Source organism: Armigeres subalbatus, chromosome 2 (genome assembly GCF_024139115.2).
Source record: "Armigeres subalbatus isolate Guangzhou_Male chromosome 2, GZ_Asu_2, whole genome shotgun sequence".
Taxonomy (NCBI): domain Eukaryota; kingdom Metazoa; phylum Arthropoda; class Insecta; order Diptera; family Culicidae; genus Armigeres; species Armigeres subalbatus.
In genome coordinates this window covers 27,944,898-27,960,000 of record NC_085140.1, presented here as the reverse complement: position 1 = coordinate 27,960,000, position 15,103 = coordinate 27,944,898, and the positions used below count along the sequence as shown (strand labels likewise).

Below are 15,103 nucleotides of genomic sequence, written 5' to 3'. Positions count from 1 at the left end.
TGCGCGCGTCACGAGTGATCGATTGGCCAACTAATGATTATTTGAATTGTCCAGTAAATCAATGAACGATGGAAATTTGACAAGTGTTATGTCTGTTTGTCTGTGATATCATTGTAAATCGTTTAACTTCACGTAGAAGTAACACACACAAAATCATTAATTTAGTGTACTGCCCTTGGTGGGGGCATCCATCAATTCAGCTGTTATTGGTCGACGGTACAGCAGCAGTGCCTTTCTCTGCTTTGTTCTCTCGGAGGCAGCCAAGTTGGTTGCGACGAGACGGACGCAATGAGAAAACAGAGCTGTGCAATAAAAATCCTATTCGACTAAATGCTGATGTCATTAGAAATTTGGAGACAGCACTCGTCGATAGAAAATCCTTCCGCACGCGATGGCATATGAGCAAATCAAACCACCTTCCTTTTGCCAGTGGAGATATATCAGCTTCCACACTGATTTTCTTCCCTCCCCCTTCATACGGGAGCTTGGCAGAAGGAAGGTCGTGCGATATGTGCCATCACAAATATTGCCCTCCGCTCGCTTTCAAATCGACTTCTATAAAAACATTCTTCATGCCTGCCGTATCCTAACGGAATTATCAATTCTATACTTTCGCCTCTAATTCTATCATGAACATGTACGTCCAAGTTTGGAAGATGATATCAAGCTCTATCTGGAATAAGGGCGAATGTCGCAAGAGAGAATTCTCTTCGTCGACTTCCCCTCTTTTTAATAAAAGTGACAAGCCGGGGATTTCATTTCATTTTATCACCTCAGAATGCAAGTTCGCATTGTGTTCTATCGTTCTGAGGTGTTAAACCACAAAGAAATGTGCTGCTTGTCACTTTTATTTAAAAGAGGGGAAGTCGACGAAGAGAATTCTCTCTTGCGACATTCGCCCTTTTACCAGATAGAGCTTGATATTAGCATTTCCATATCATTGTAAATCGTTTAACTTCACGTAGAAGTAACACACACGAAATCATTAATTTAGTTATTATTTTAAGCTTTTACTTACTTATGGGTCCTGTACAGCTCCGGTGGTGCAATGGGCCGACTTGAAAGATCTCCATCCTGAGCGATGTCCAGCTATCGGTTTAACCTGTTGCCAGCAGGGCTTGGATGAATGAAGCAATGAAGATGAGGACCGATGCTTCTGCACCAGATATACTCCCGAGGAAGGTAGCTTCATGAGAGAACAGTTTCAAAGTGCTTAGTGAAGAATGCTTCCTCGCTCCATATGGCACTGCTGTACGAAACAGTTGGAGAGTGAAATCAAGCACCCGCTTGTGCAGAGAATATTTAACTCTCTTGCCTCACTTCTACTGAGTTGCGCATTTCTGTTGGAATGAATGTATAAAAGAGAGGGTATGATGCAAGCTCTCTCTTTCCCGCTAATGAGGTTTTGTATTTACACAACACTCACTCGCATATGAAACACTGTCGATGAACGAAGGAAGCATCCTCATTTCACGCTTCCCTTCTGAACGATGCCTCTTCGGCAGTACCTGGCTTGTGAAGATGCCACGTTCAAAACGCCCCTCTTTCAATGCATAAAACGAATGTTTTGTATTTGCCTCTTCCATTGTTCGTGCAGTAAGCAGTACGGCATCGAGGCAACATCAACCGGTGCACCGAAATCAAAACCTCACTGTGGGCTAAAAACGAAACATTCGTTCGTTTTTGAACGAATTTTCCAAGCCCTGGTTGCCAGGTTAGATTTCAGTCGATTTCTTTTATTTCTTTAGTGAGGCTTCGCCGCCATGAGCCTCTGCTGCGATGTCTTGCTAGCGTATAACAGCACAGATTTCACGTTATGGCCCGTTTACATATGAGCTAGTTCTAGCGGACAATGCACTGTCCGACAATACTAGCACGATATTAGCATCATGTAAACAGGAATTGTCCTCGCTAATAAGCGTTTACATTATGCTAATTTCGTGCTAGTATTGTCGGATAGTGCATTGTCCGCTAGAACTAGCTCATATGTAAACGGGCCATTAGAGTTGAAAATTCGTATTTTGGTACGTTCACTTATCTGTCTGTTTTTTCAGATATTTCATAAACTCGCAAAGGCAGCTTGCTTTCTTGGTACGTGCGCCTATGTCGATCTTGGTTCCGCCGTCTGACGCCATTTGGCTACCAAGATATTGGAAGCTCTCAACATTCTCCACTGGTTGCCCGGCTACTATGAAACTGAAAGAGGTCACCGTCTTTACATCCAACGATTTGCTTTTGTTGACGTCGATGACTAAACCTGCCGAAAATGAACGCTTGGCAAAGTCTGCATATCAGAGCGCCGTTGAGCGAAGAGTGCAACGTCATCAGCCAATTTGAAGTCGTTTAGGTGCTCCATGGTTATAGGCTACCGTAGCAGCCCTGGGTTTGGTTCACGCTCAATCGCACCTACCAGAATCTTGTCGATTACGATGAGGAACAGTAACGGTGATAGAATACATCCTTGGCTCACACCAGCTACGACCTGGATAGGGTGTACAAGATCTCATTGTGCAGCACTACACGAGAAGGCCTCGTACTGTGCATCGATGAAGCCGATGATTTTCTCAGGAAGTCCCTTGTAGAAAGTTTTTTCGTATTCGATACCAAGTAAAGGAACTCTTGGAATTCGTTGACCTGCTCTAGAATCACACTGAGCGAGACAATATGGTCCACACAGGATATTCCGGCACGGAATCCGGCCTACTGCCGCTGGAGAGTCGCACCGATCTTCTCCTGAATCCGGGCTAGAGAACTTTGAGAACGGTACACTGCAACATAATGCCTCGCTAGTTATCGCATACAGTCAGGCCACGCTTCTTGGGAACCTTCATTAAGATACCTTGCATCCAGTCGACCGGGAAAGTTGCGGTGTCCCAGATATTACGAAATAAACGATGCAGTGGTTAATCGCATGTCATGGGGTCAGCTTTGAGCATCTCAGCTTATATTCGTTCGACCCCTGGGGCTTTATTCGATTTCATGCTCTAGCAGTGATGGAGCTTTGGTATTGACGCGTGTTATACGTTGGATACTTGGTAGAACATGCCGAGGAGGCTTGGCGTGGCTGGCACTTTGTTGTGGAACGACCTCTCCGTAAAGAAAGGGGGATTGATCGGTCCGGCTAGTCAACATTAAACGCCACAAAACATAACATAGTGTGTAATCATTTTCTATTATTCTCCATCCATACAATCATTTACTTCTTATTCCCTACTCTCCTACACATTGCGCATGCTGTCTTCTTTCTTCTTCTTTCTTCACTTTCTTACGTTCTATCACTCACGTCCACTGCATCCATGATCCCCGCCTATCACGTCCTGCCTGCCTTCCTTGGAGCGAGCTGCTGACCTGTTCTCGTGTCTCGAGGGGATTGAAAGCCCCTGATCGTTGGCGCATAGGGGATGACTTCACTTCGATCTGCGTCGCACTTCCGAAGAAACGTACACACCGGCTTTCTCCTAGTTCTGATCGCCAAATTTGACGAACGGCTCCGATCACGAATCGTCGTGGGTCGTGCCGAAGCGATTCAGTCTAAGGGTATGCGATAACACACTTTTTCCTAACGAAACGAAATTTAAAATAGGGTAAAGTGCCCAATAGTGGACCCCTAACCAATAGTGGACCCTCCAGCCATTTTTGCATTATTCCAGTACAATGTCTACATTTTCTTATGAAATTTCATCGGGAGAACCTACCTTACAGTCCTATGATTTGATTACATGCATTGGAAATGCTATAGAAAGTAAAATTAGATGATTTTTTACAATTCTATAAAAAATAAACACGAGAGTGTCCATTATAGGAATATTTTGGGGGGTCCATAATAGGGAAGAAGAACGTCCCGAAACGGGACATGAAAATCAAATGAAGTGTCGACTATAGGGAAGCAATTTCATATTATGGACCCCCTAGGGGTCTACTATAGGGCGAATTCAGTTAGACTTTAAAATGTTAATTTTGACGGATAACGTCGTGTATTTGGGTGTTTTATGTACGTATCGAGAAGAGGAGATGCAGAGCTTGTTGTTCGATATCAAGCAGAATTAATATGTTGAAAATTTCTACTCCTTATGGCAGGAAGAGCAAAATTCCGCTACTAGGGGGTCCACTATTGGGCATTTTACCCTATCTATGTTGATTCTGATCGAAACGAAACGAAATATAGATTTACTTTCGAGAATTCGAAACGATACGAAATCAAGGTTCGTTTAATTCGAAATTTTTCGAAAAGACTTTAATTTTACGAAACTTTAATTTTTTTCCCGCGGAATTTTTATTAAATTGGTTTTTTATTATGTACGCAGTTCTGATTTCACTTTTACGAAGTCAAAAAACTGTTTTGCGACCAATAGAGTTATAATAACAGAAGAAGCAGTTATGTGATAAATCACCGCATTTTCGCCGCATATACCATTGACGATAAGGCAATGCCGCTTTCAAAGGAATTTATCTTGGAGCGTGTACCAATAGGTAGGTGCAAAGTGTATGTAATTAAGAGCATTGGCGTAACTAACGAAAAATTCTAGGGGGCTAATTTTTGAGGTAGGATTACGTCCTTTGCGAAGATAGATAGGTAATTCTGCATATTCAAATTTGAGACCTTCACGGAAAGTACCGATTTTCTAGATTTTGGTATCAATCAATCGACGACTCGACTTTCGCTTCTATCAGTGTGATTTGCAAAGCGCTTTGTGAAAAGAAAATCTGTTCTTCTTAGGCGTCGATTGCGGTCTCGGGATATCAGTGGCGGTGCTGAAATTTTAATCTAAGCGTATTAGCAGTGGCGTCGCGTAACCTCACTTTTTACCTGTGCACTAACACAAAAAATGAAAATTTTGATATTTCTACAGCCCAAATGGTAAATAAAATTACCAGAGTCGTTTAATCTAATCAAAATCTACTTTATTCTATACATTTTTGCACGAAAATTCCTTAAATTCAAGTCCAGTGCACAGGTAGATTGAGGTTAGGAAAACGCCACTGCGTATTAGCGGAAAATCATCAAGTGGCCGTCGGACAGCAGCAGCAGTGAATTTTTAACGCAAGTTTCGGATTAACGTTTGATTGCTGTGAGTGATTCGAAAGACGCATTGTGGATTGAAAATCGGCTCTTTTCAGGACCAGCATTTTATGAAAAGAAAGGGTTGATAGCAAACAAAGGCGTCGGTTGCATTCCCGCGGTACTGAAGGAAGTTTCCATCAGTATCAGAATCACAAACGCTCGTCAGAGAGCAACGCTGCAGAAACGTTGGCGTCAGTAGCAGTCAAGTGATATTTTATTTCAAAATTCAGATTTTATTTCTGTTTGTAATTGGAAAGGAACATTATTGAAAACAAATCGGTTTTTCTCAGATACACTAGAGTAGGTTGAGCCGATACGAACATACTCAAAAGAGCAAATTATCATCGCTTGGCGACGCTGCAGAAGTTTTTTCTCTGTGGATGCCAAATCATCTGACGTTGATGTTAGAGTAGACAAAATAAATTTTCTCTCAAAATCTTGATTGTGATTGGAAAGGTGCATTGTCGGTTCATCTCAGAACCATCATTTCACAGGAGGTTGAGAGTGAGTGACGAAGTTTCTGTCGTCAGATTCCAGAAAAACTTTATGCGCTTAGAAAGACATATGAGCTTACCCAACAAGCATTGGAGGCTAATAAAGAGCTTATTTCGCCACAATTTGGCTTGTTCAGCTAAAAAACTAGCTTATTCAACTTAAATTGCTTTTTGGGTAGTGAGACGCCTGTAGAGTTTTATCGAACCGAAAGAATTTCAATTTATTTCTTATTTAAATTTTTATTACCTCTTCTTGAAAACTCAAGATTTTGCCTTTCTGGAATCTTTTAATTGATTTTCTGGAAATAGCAGTAAAATCCCCCAAATTACCATTCAAAGCTACAGAAAGAAATGCTTTCAAAATATCTGGATCGATACAGACATATGATACGTAGTATTTGGCTCTCACTTTTGCGGAAGGATTCTTTAGATATTTTTTTCAGAAAGGCCATGCATCTTTAAGAACTATGAACACGCTAGGTTCGCAAAACTCTGTAAAAACTTTAAAATTTTTAAAGATTAAATACTTGCTGAGAAAACCAATTTTAAATCAAGATTTTTTAGAAATATGCCGATAAGCTAAGCATCCTGTGCTCCTTAAACAATTTGCCCAACATTTTATGCTGTGTCAATATTAAGATCATACAGACAGTTCAGTATGCCACTAGAACTTTCTTTATCCAATCCAAATTTTAGAAATTGTATTTGTTTTCGTAGTCTGTTGCTTCTATTATTTATTCAATCAGAATTGCATCGGCATGGAACCACTGTTCCTACTCCAATTTCCCAAAGTAATGATATCTGGCGCTGGAGAATCAAGGGAGCGTACTATTTTTCGTGTTTAGCATTCCAATCGAAAGATATAACCTTATTTGAAGTTGTTTTTATTTATTTTAATTTGTTAAAATAAATTCAATGTTTCGTAAAGAGAGAGATATGAATGAAGAGAACTCATTCCTGGCAGTTACGCCTACATATGATCAGAGAGCTAGTAAGTACAATATTCGTGCAAAGTGACAAAAATTCTAGGGGGGGCTAATTTAGTTCTAGGTGGGGCTATAGCCCCCCCTAGCCCCCCTGTAGTTACGCCAATGATTAAGAGTGGCGACACTGTCAGAATTGGAACAAAATTCATCTGTCATTCCCATACAAGATCGTGTTCCAAACGAGCAGGAGACCTATCGAATGCGTCTCGAAATGTGGCACATGTCGCCACTCTTAATTGCATAAATTCTGGGTAGGTGGAGGTTTCGGCTACCTATAAGGTTTTACCACCGACGAACCGACGTGTCACCCCATGGAAATTAATTCAAATTTGCTGCCCACGACGCCATAATGGCTCGCGAAGTTTTCGTAGTTCAGCCACCAACCAACTAGAGTACAACCAAGATGAATACACCACACCGCCCCATAATGGCTCGCGAAGTTTTCGTAGTTCAGCCACCAACCAACTAGAGTACAACCAAGATGAATACACCACTAGGTGTTCCAATCTGCCAAATTCACGATTCAGCCATCTTGGATTTTAGTATGGGAGAGCCAGCCGGTTTGTTTATGTTTTGCACCGAAAATGAATTTTTCACCCCGCCTTCTTCTCGTCCATAAATTGGGCAGACTGCAACACCTAGCTGTGTATTCATCTTGAGTACAACCAACGTGTATTCACATTGCAGCGGAGTTGTGTCTTAGCTCATTTGACAGGAGCGATCGCCCGCAAAAGCGAATGACCGTTAAAAAGTGTGAGACAATCAGAGAGCGCCAGTGACACGTCGGTTCGTCGGTTTTACATCAAATAAACATAACCTCAAAAACTCAATCGAATAATCTCAATTTGACAATTATCGGTGGTAGGTTCATGAGGTTCATCATATCTCCCGCAGCAAGCGGGTGAACCTTGGTTTATATACAATCCACCGATACCTGTCAAATATGGATGAAATTCACCAGGACGCAGCTGTGATTACATACGTGTGATGTCACACTGTGAAACCTGCGGTGAAACCTTATTGATGGCGTTGGTTTGGGTCGAAGTGCCATCAGATTCGTAAAATCGACGTTTGAATCTTTGTTTACAGCCGTTTATAAGTCGTTTCGAAAATTTTATCTTGGTTTGATATTAGCGAATATTTATCACTTCAAAGATGGTAGTTTCATTTTTGAAATAGATGTTTAAAAATTCCATCAAATGTCGATATATAGCTGAGAATGGCCACTTTATGAAATGAAAATGGTCGGGGTTCAGCCAAATCGCACCAAGAGCCAACGAAAAATTTCCGATTTTTCTGCTCAAACTTTCGTTTAGCAGATTTAATTGATCGTAAATCGTTTCGGATATCCCTCAACCTCATTACTGAGGATATCATACTGCAAATGTACGTTCAAATTGATATGAAACTATTTCCGTTATGTCCTTTTACGAACAAAATATCACAAGCCAGTCGAAAAGCCGCTTGGTGCGGTTTGGCTGAACTCCGACCAAATATTCTTCGTTTTGGACAGTGCATTATGTTTCGGACTTCCAAATGTACACATTTTGGACATCCCCAATTAAGTCTGCTCAAAGTCGAATTTCCAAATTTAGATAACAATTAATCACAAAACCGTGGAAAAACTTGCAAATCTCAAGAAATTGTAAATTATTCATTAAGTACTTTTAATGCAGGCCCTCCTTAGTCGTGCGGTAAGACGCGCGGCTCCAAAGCAAGACCATGTTGAGGGTGGCCGGGTTTCGATTCCCGGTGCCGGTCTACGCAATTTTCGGATTGGAAATTGTCTCGACTTCCCAGGGCATAAAAGTATCATCGTGATAGCCTCATGATATACGAATGCAAAAATGGTAACCTGGCTTAGAAACTCGCGGTTAATAACTGTGGAAGTGCTTAATGAACACTAAGCTGCAAGGCGGTCCTGTCCCAGTGTGGGGATGTAATGCCAATAAGAAGAAGAAGAAGAAGACTTGTAGCACTTGTTGATGAGGTATTTCCTTTGGTATTTCATAAGTTATAATGTGTTTTGAGGAGTCCAGATTTTGTCGTGAGCAAGCCTTATAACAATTGCTCGAAGTTCAAAAACTTAAGCGAATAGATTCAACTTGTTGTAATGTTTCGAAGAGAAGGATTGGATAATGAAGACAATCCTTTCTCTGCATTTACCCCCATATATAATCAGTGGACTAGATATATGCAATACTTATACAAAGTAACATATTTTCTAGGGGGGGCTAGCCCCCCTGTAGTTACGCCAATGTCCAAAATACTATAGAGCTCTCGGACTGTTCACATTGAGGCTGGAGAGCAAATCCCATGCTTTCATACATTGGTTCCCTGTGCAATTGCGATTGTTCTGGTCGATCACGGAGTAGCAACTACGAAATGGGTCATCATGCTCATGCCCAAAATGGGTAGATTTTTCAACAGAGAGAACCCGACCAACCATTCGTCAAACTACTTCAAAGTTCTTTAAACAAAATTGAATAATATTGTCGGTATTTCTTTACCCTAAAATATTTCCAACATCGATATAAATCTTGATGAATCGTTAACTCTAATCATGTAAAGAATGTTATCAACCGAATAAAATACTTTGATATAGCATTTCAAAGATAAACACCGATACATCTTTACCACTGAATTCATCGCAATAACGTTATGAATATTCATGAAACGTTATCTGATTTTTGATAAAGTACGATCTCAACGCAATGATATATTTTGACAAAGAATTTCATCGATGAACACCACTGTGATAACGCTTTTTATAGTTCATCGATTCATATCGTTGGACATCGAAAAATCGATTGATATTTTGGCTTTTGTTTACGTCCTCCGAAATCTAGATTTTCGGAATAGAAATTTATTATGGACGAATGTTGAATGAAACGATATTCGTTTTTTCAATAATCGCAAAAGAACGATTCCGTGTTGAAGAACCATTCTATGTAGAAATGTTTGAAATGTATTGCATGGAAGTGAAGTAAAATGAAAAGGAGAATGTTATAAGGCGAAAAATGTATTTCAAATAAATTACATGGCGAAGAATGTTATTGCAATTTAACTACACGCATTGAAAAACATAGTTTGGTTTAGTGATTCAGTTCACTGCGCAAATCAACACCATTGGTTCTTCAGGTTCGATTCTCAAATAAGCGAATAAATAAAAAAAAAATCTGTAAGTGCAAAAGACTCTCGAAGTACTTCTGAAGATTTTTATTTTGTCGAATTTTTGGAAGGTCGATAAAGTAGACCGACGAAAAATCGTATCTTTTGAACGGCATCAATTGGTATTGATATTTTGAAAAAGATCGTTATAAATTTGTCGTGTTTTAACTTCTGTCTAATTTGAGATTCTTCAGGAAATGGCATCGATCGCTATCGATGTTTGGAAAGAGAATCTTTAAAGATTGATATGAAAATTTTTGAAGAAACTTGAAGAAATGGTTGGTCGGGAACTTGAAGAAATGGTTGGTCGGGAAAGAGATAGCAAGGAAAAAGTACGCATTTATACAGGGGTTAGGCAAAATGATTGAGATAGGCAAAATTTGGCCCAAATTCAAATCCTTATAACTTTTTGAAAAATTGATGAAATTGGACAAAACCGGAAGCATTCGACGGCAAATTTAGTCAAGATTTAGGAACATGCACGGTCACGAATACTGGCCACCGGACACCGGAGATGTTCCGGATTTTCGGAGGTCATGTCAAAAACACATTTTTTCTGCCGCTCGTATTTTTGTGTGGTTTGAAGTTACATCGATAAACACTATTTTCCTAGAAACTAGATCTTATTGAAAATTGAATGCGGGCTGTTGCGCTAAGATCCGTTGAAAAACATCCGAGATATGGCCATTTCAGTAAACCTGGTTCCGGATTCTATGGTCAATTATGTATATCCTTCCAATCACGTATATATTATCCGGTACCATATCAATATGGGTATCAAACTTCAAGATTTTTCATGGAGATGCTCCAGGAAGCAAATTCAGGACAATCAGTTGCCCTGACCACTCTGTAGTAGGTTCCAGGTGCCCCGGGGGAAGTGGCCAATTTGAAAAACGTTCAGAACCATATCAATATGGGTATCAAACTTCAAGATTTTTCATGGAGATGCTTCAGGAAGCATATGCAGGACGATCAGTTGCCCTGACCACTCTGTAGTAGGTTCCAGGTGACCCGGGGGAAGTGGCCAATTTGAAAAACGTTCAGCACCCTATCAATATGGGTATCAAACTTCAAGATTTTTCATGGAGATGCTTCAGGAAGCATATTCAGGACGATCAGTTGCTCTGACCACTCTGTAGTAGGTTCCAGGTGCGCCATAGAGGCAGACCAGTCTAATGAGCGTTTTGGAGATGGTCAACTTCGTGCTGCGGCGAACTCTATTCGACAGGAGAGTCCAAAAACATCTCCATGAAAAACCTTGAACTTTGATACTCATTTTGATATGGTTTCGAACATTTTGCAAACTGGCCATTTCCCCAGGACACCTAGAACCTACTACAGAGTGGTCATGACAGCTGCTGGTTCTAAAATGCATTTAAAGGTATCACCTCGAAAAATTTTGAAGTTTGGTACCCATATTGATAGGGTTCTTAACGTTTTTTAAATTGGCCACTTCCCCCGGGGCACCTGGAACCTACTACAGAATGGTCAGGGCAACTGATCGTCCTGAATATGCTTCCTGAAGCATCTCCATGAAAAATCTTGAAGTTTGATACCCATATTGATTGGGTTCTGAACGTTTTTCAAATTGGCCGCCTTCCCCGGGGCACCTGGAACCTACCACAGAGTGGTCAGGGCAACTAATCATCCTGAATATGGTTCCTGAAGCATCTCCATGAAAAATATTGAAGTTTGATGCCCATATTGATAGGGTTCTTAACGTTTTTCAAATCGGCCACTTCCCCCGGGGCACCTGGAACCTACTACAGAGTGGTCAGAGCAACTGACCATCCTGAATATGCTTCCTGAAGCATCTTCATGAAAAATCTTGAAGTTTGATACCCATATTGATAGGGTTCTGAACGTTTTTTCAAATTGGCCACTTCCCCGGGGCACCTGGAACCTACTACAGAGTGGTCAGGGCAACTGATCGTCCTGCATATGCTTCCTGAAGCATCTCCATGAAAAATCTTGAAGTTTGATACCAATATTGATATGGTACCGGATAATATATACATTGGAAGGATACACATAATTGACCATAGTATCCGGAACCAGGTTTACTGAAATGGACATATCTCGGATGTTTTTCAACGGATCTTAGCGCAACAGCCCGCATTCAATTTTCAATAAGATCTAGTTTCTAGGAAAATAATGTTTATCGATGTAACTTCAAACCACACAAAAATACGAGCGGCAGAAAAAATGTGTTTTTGACATGGCCTCCGAAAATCCGGAACATCTCCGGTGTCCGGTAGCCAGTATTCGTGACCGTGCATGTTCCTAAATCTTGACTAAATTTGCCGTTGAATGCTTCCGGTTTTGTCCAATTTCATCAATTTTTCAAAAAGTTATAAGGATTTGAATTTGGGCCAAATTTTGCCTATCTCAATCATTTTGCCTAACCCCTGTAAGTAAACGTGTTTCTCCGTTTACCGCTGATTTCATTTAAAGTGAGTAGATTTTATTTCTAATTAGGCACATTTTTGTTAATGTGTACGCGGGTACCGAATTTTGTTTTTTTTTGTTTCAAGCGCGGGTACTAAACGCACCGCAACGACGTTGTCAAAAGTGCTTTATTTTGTTTACGGCTGTTTACGGTACTTTTGAGCGTTTGACTGCGCGTAAACAACAGTATTTTGCGGATTTTGCGAGGTGTTGAACATTTTGGAGATTTAAAATCTAACTTATTACGGAACCATGTCCTCCTGGGAGGAAATTCACGCCGTCAAGGCCAAACGAAACACCCTGCGCGAGCGTTTAGAGAAACGTAAGAAGGAACGGCAGGACCTGTTTGGTGGAAGCAGTCCCGGGCCGAGTGTTGTCGGTCTGATCAAAACTGAGGCCGGCGTCTCCACGACGGATGATAAAAGCAAAATCCTTCTCACGGCTATTAAGCTTGAACAAGGTGAGTTTGATCTTATAATGTCTATTACTGAGTACGCCTATATGTAAGTTTCCTCATTTTTTTTTATCCCCAGACATCGATTCAGAAGTGGAGAAAACCCTGGTGAAAGTGCTGGTGGATCGCAGCCTTATTTTGCCTTCCAACTCTACCCAAATCGCGCAACGGGTTGAGAAAATTATTCAGAGATTCACTCCGAACGAGTCGATTCTGTATTGCCTGCAGAAATTGTCCGGTCAAAATTTGGTCAACATCAAGGAAGTAAGCATCGGCGGCACTGTAGGGTATGAAGTCATTTCGGCTGAGTATGGCAATCTTCAGTCGCTGTACGACAATCTGCTACTCAACCAAACTGAACGGGAAGCAACCAAGCGGAAGGCGATCAAAGAGGAAATGGATTCGGACTCGAAGATTGCTCGTTTGGGTTTAGGTTTGGTGAAGGAGGAATCACAGAAGAAGCCCGGAGAATCCAGCACTCTGAGCAGTACTTCTGATATCATGTCTTTACTGTCGTTGCCGTCCACCCGTGAGAAGCAAAGCAAGCAGGTCGGTGAGGAAATTTTGGAACTGCTGACAAAGCCAACGGCGAAAGAACGATCACTGGCGGAGAAGTTCAAATCGCAAGGTGGGGTACAAGTGATGGAATTTTGCCCTCACGGAACGAGAATCGAGTGTTTGCGTTCGCTGGAGGCGGCGAACGATGCATTGTTGCATAGTGAGGATGATGATGACGTTATCATTAGCGATGATAACAATGGTTTTGAGATCGTCGAAATTAAGAAGGAGAAAGTAGATGATAAAATCAAATTTCAATGTAATAAACTTCACTTCAAGAAGATCATCCAATCTCATACGGACGAGTCGCTCGGCGATTGCAGTTTTTTGAATACATGCTTTCACATGGATACTTGCAAGTATGTGCATTATGAAGTAGATACGTTCGTTGGTCAGAATACGGGTTCCAAGTTCGAAGGCGAGGTTTCCAAGCGTACAATCGACCCCTGTGCTACGTTGTACCCACCGCAATGGATTCAGTGTGATTTGCGTTATCTGGACATGACCGTGCTGGGGAAATTTGCCGTTGTAATGGCCGATCCGCCATGGGACATCCACATGGAACTTCCTTATGGCACGATGTCCGATGACGAGATGAGACAGTTGGGCGTTCCGGCCCTGCAGGACGATGGACTGATATTTCTGTGGGTTACTGGCCGAGCCATGGAACTTGGACGAGAATGTCTGAAGCTGTGGGGCTACGAACGCGTGGACGAATTGATTTGGGTCAAAACAAATCAGCTGCAACGAATAATTCGTACCGGTAGAACCGGCCATTGGTTGAACCACGGAAAGGAACACTGTCTGGTGGGTATGAAGGGGAACCCTCCCAATTTGAATCGGGGACTGGATTGCGATGTCATTGTTGCAGAAGTGCGAGCAACCAGCCACAAGCCGGATGAAATCTACGGAATAATCGAACGCTTGAGTCCCGGCACGAGGAAGATTGAGCTGTTCGGCAGACCGCACAATGTGCAACCCAACTGGTGAGTGATTTTGTAGGATAAGAAACAAAATGTGGGTATAATTAAACCTTTTCTTTCACTTGTAGGATTACGCTCGGCAACCAGTTAGACGGTATCCGTTTGGTGGACCCGGAATTGATAAGCTCATTCCAGAAGCGATATCCAGATGGGAACTGCATGACTCCGGGGAAGAATCCCTAGTTTTACGATCGCATAAGAAAAGTTTACATTTTTTATTTTATCAATTATGTAAAGTCAAATAGATTGGCATAATAAAAGTTTTTCCTTTGATTATTTAATTCAACAGATAGCTAATTCCATGTGATTTGATTTATTTATGTGGAGTGTCAGAGATTGAAACATGAACATTAAAGGAGGCTGATCCGACAGCTTTCGAATTTGGGCGAACATGGTGAAGCTTATACAACACGACATATTACGGTTAGACCTGTGCGCCGGTCATATAATCGGCGGCGGCGGCGTAGTGGTCACTTTTGCCCCGGCGGCGCGCCGTTGGCTTTATTGGCGGCGGCGGCGTGAATGAAAAAATCATTGGCTAAAAAATCAATTTTAACGCGGATTTTTGAATTCACGTGAATTTGATTCACACGGTACGAATCGCCCGTATAAAAGTCGACTTCAGTGGATTAAATTTGTAATGTTTGTCGATCATCAAACAGCACATTCCATAGTAAATTACCAGCAAAACTAACAAGTACCTGATCTCAAAATGTTATTTAAATTAAATTAAATTAATTATTTAAGTTATTTAAAAACGAATCCTGCTTCACTTTTCGTAACCCTTGAGGAGTATTGAGAATTAGACTTCGGTGTCAAAGGACTAATTTGTTAATATTTTTTCCTAAAGTTTTCCTAATTCATGATTTTTAAAAACTCCAGTCGATTTACTTCTCAATATATTATCTAAATTACAAAACAATTCTAACTACTATTCTTTGAGTTAC

General features: G+C 41.1%; 1 protein-coding gene across 1 annotated transcript; it reads left to right on the top strand.

Moving 5' to 3' along the window:
* The first annotated feature begins 12,269 nt into the window (after window positions 1-12,269).
* Window positions 12,270-14,453, top strand: LOC134214175 (N6-adenosine-methyltransferase MT-A70-like protein). Its single transcript, XM_062693592.1, has 3 exons — window positions 12,270-12,621; window positions 12,695-14,159; window positions 14,225-14,453. The coding sequence occupies exons 1-3, from the start codon at window positions 12,414-12,416 to the stop codon at window positions 14,337-14,339; spliced, it is 1,788 nt and encodes a 595-aa protein (XP_062549576.1). The 5' UTR covers window positions 12,270-12,413; the 3' UTR covers window positions 14,340-14,453.
* The last annotated feature ends 650 nt before the right edge of the window (window positions 14,454-15,103 follow it).

Excerpts from the sequence above, each read along its gene's own strand:
- LOC134214175 (XM_062693592.1), top strand. The coding sequence starts at position 12,414 with ATGTCCTCCTGGGAGGAAATTCACGCCGTCAAGGCCAAACGAAACACC. Across the intron at positions 12,622-12,694 it reads GGCTATTAAGCTTGAACAAG|ACATCGATTCAGAAGTGGAG; the intron begins GTGAGTTTGATC and ends TTTTATCCCCAG. Across the intron at positions 14,160-14,224 it reads CACAATGTGCAACCCAACTG|GATTACGCTCGGCAACCAGT; the intron begins GTGAGTGATTTT and ends TTTCACTTGTAG.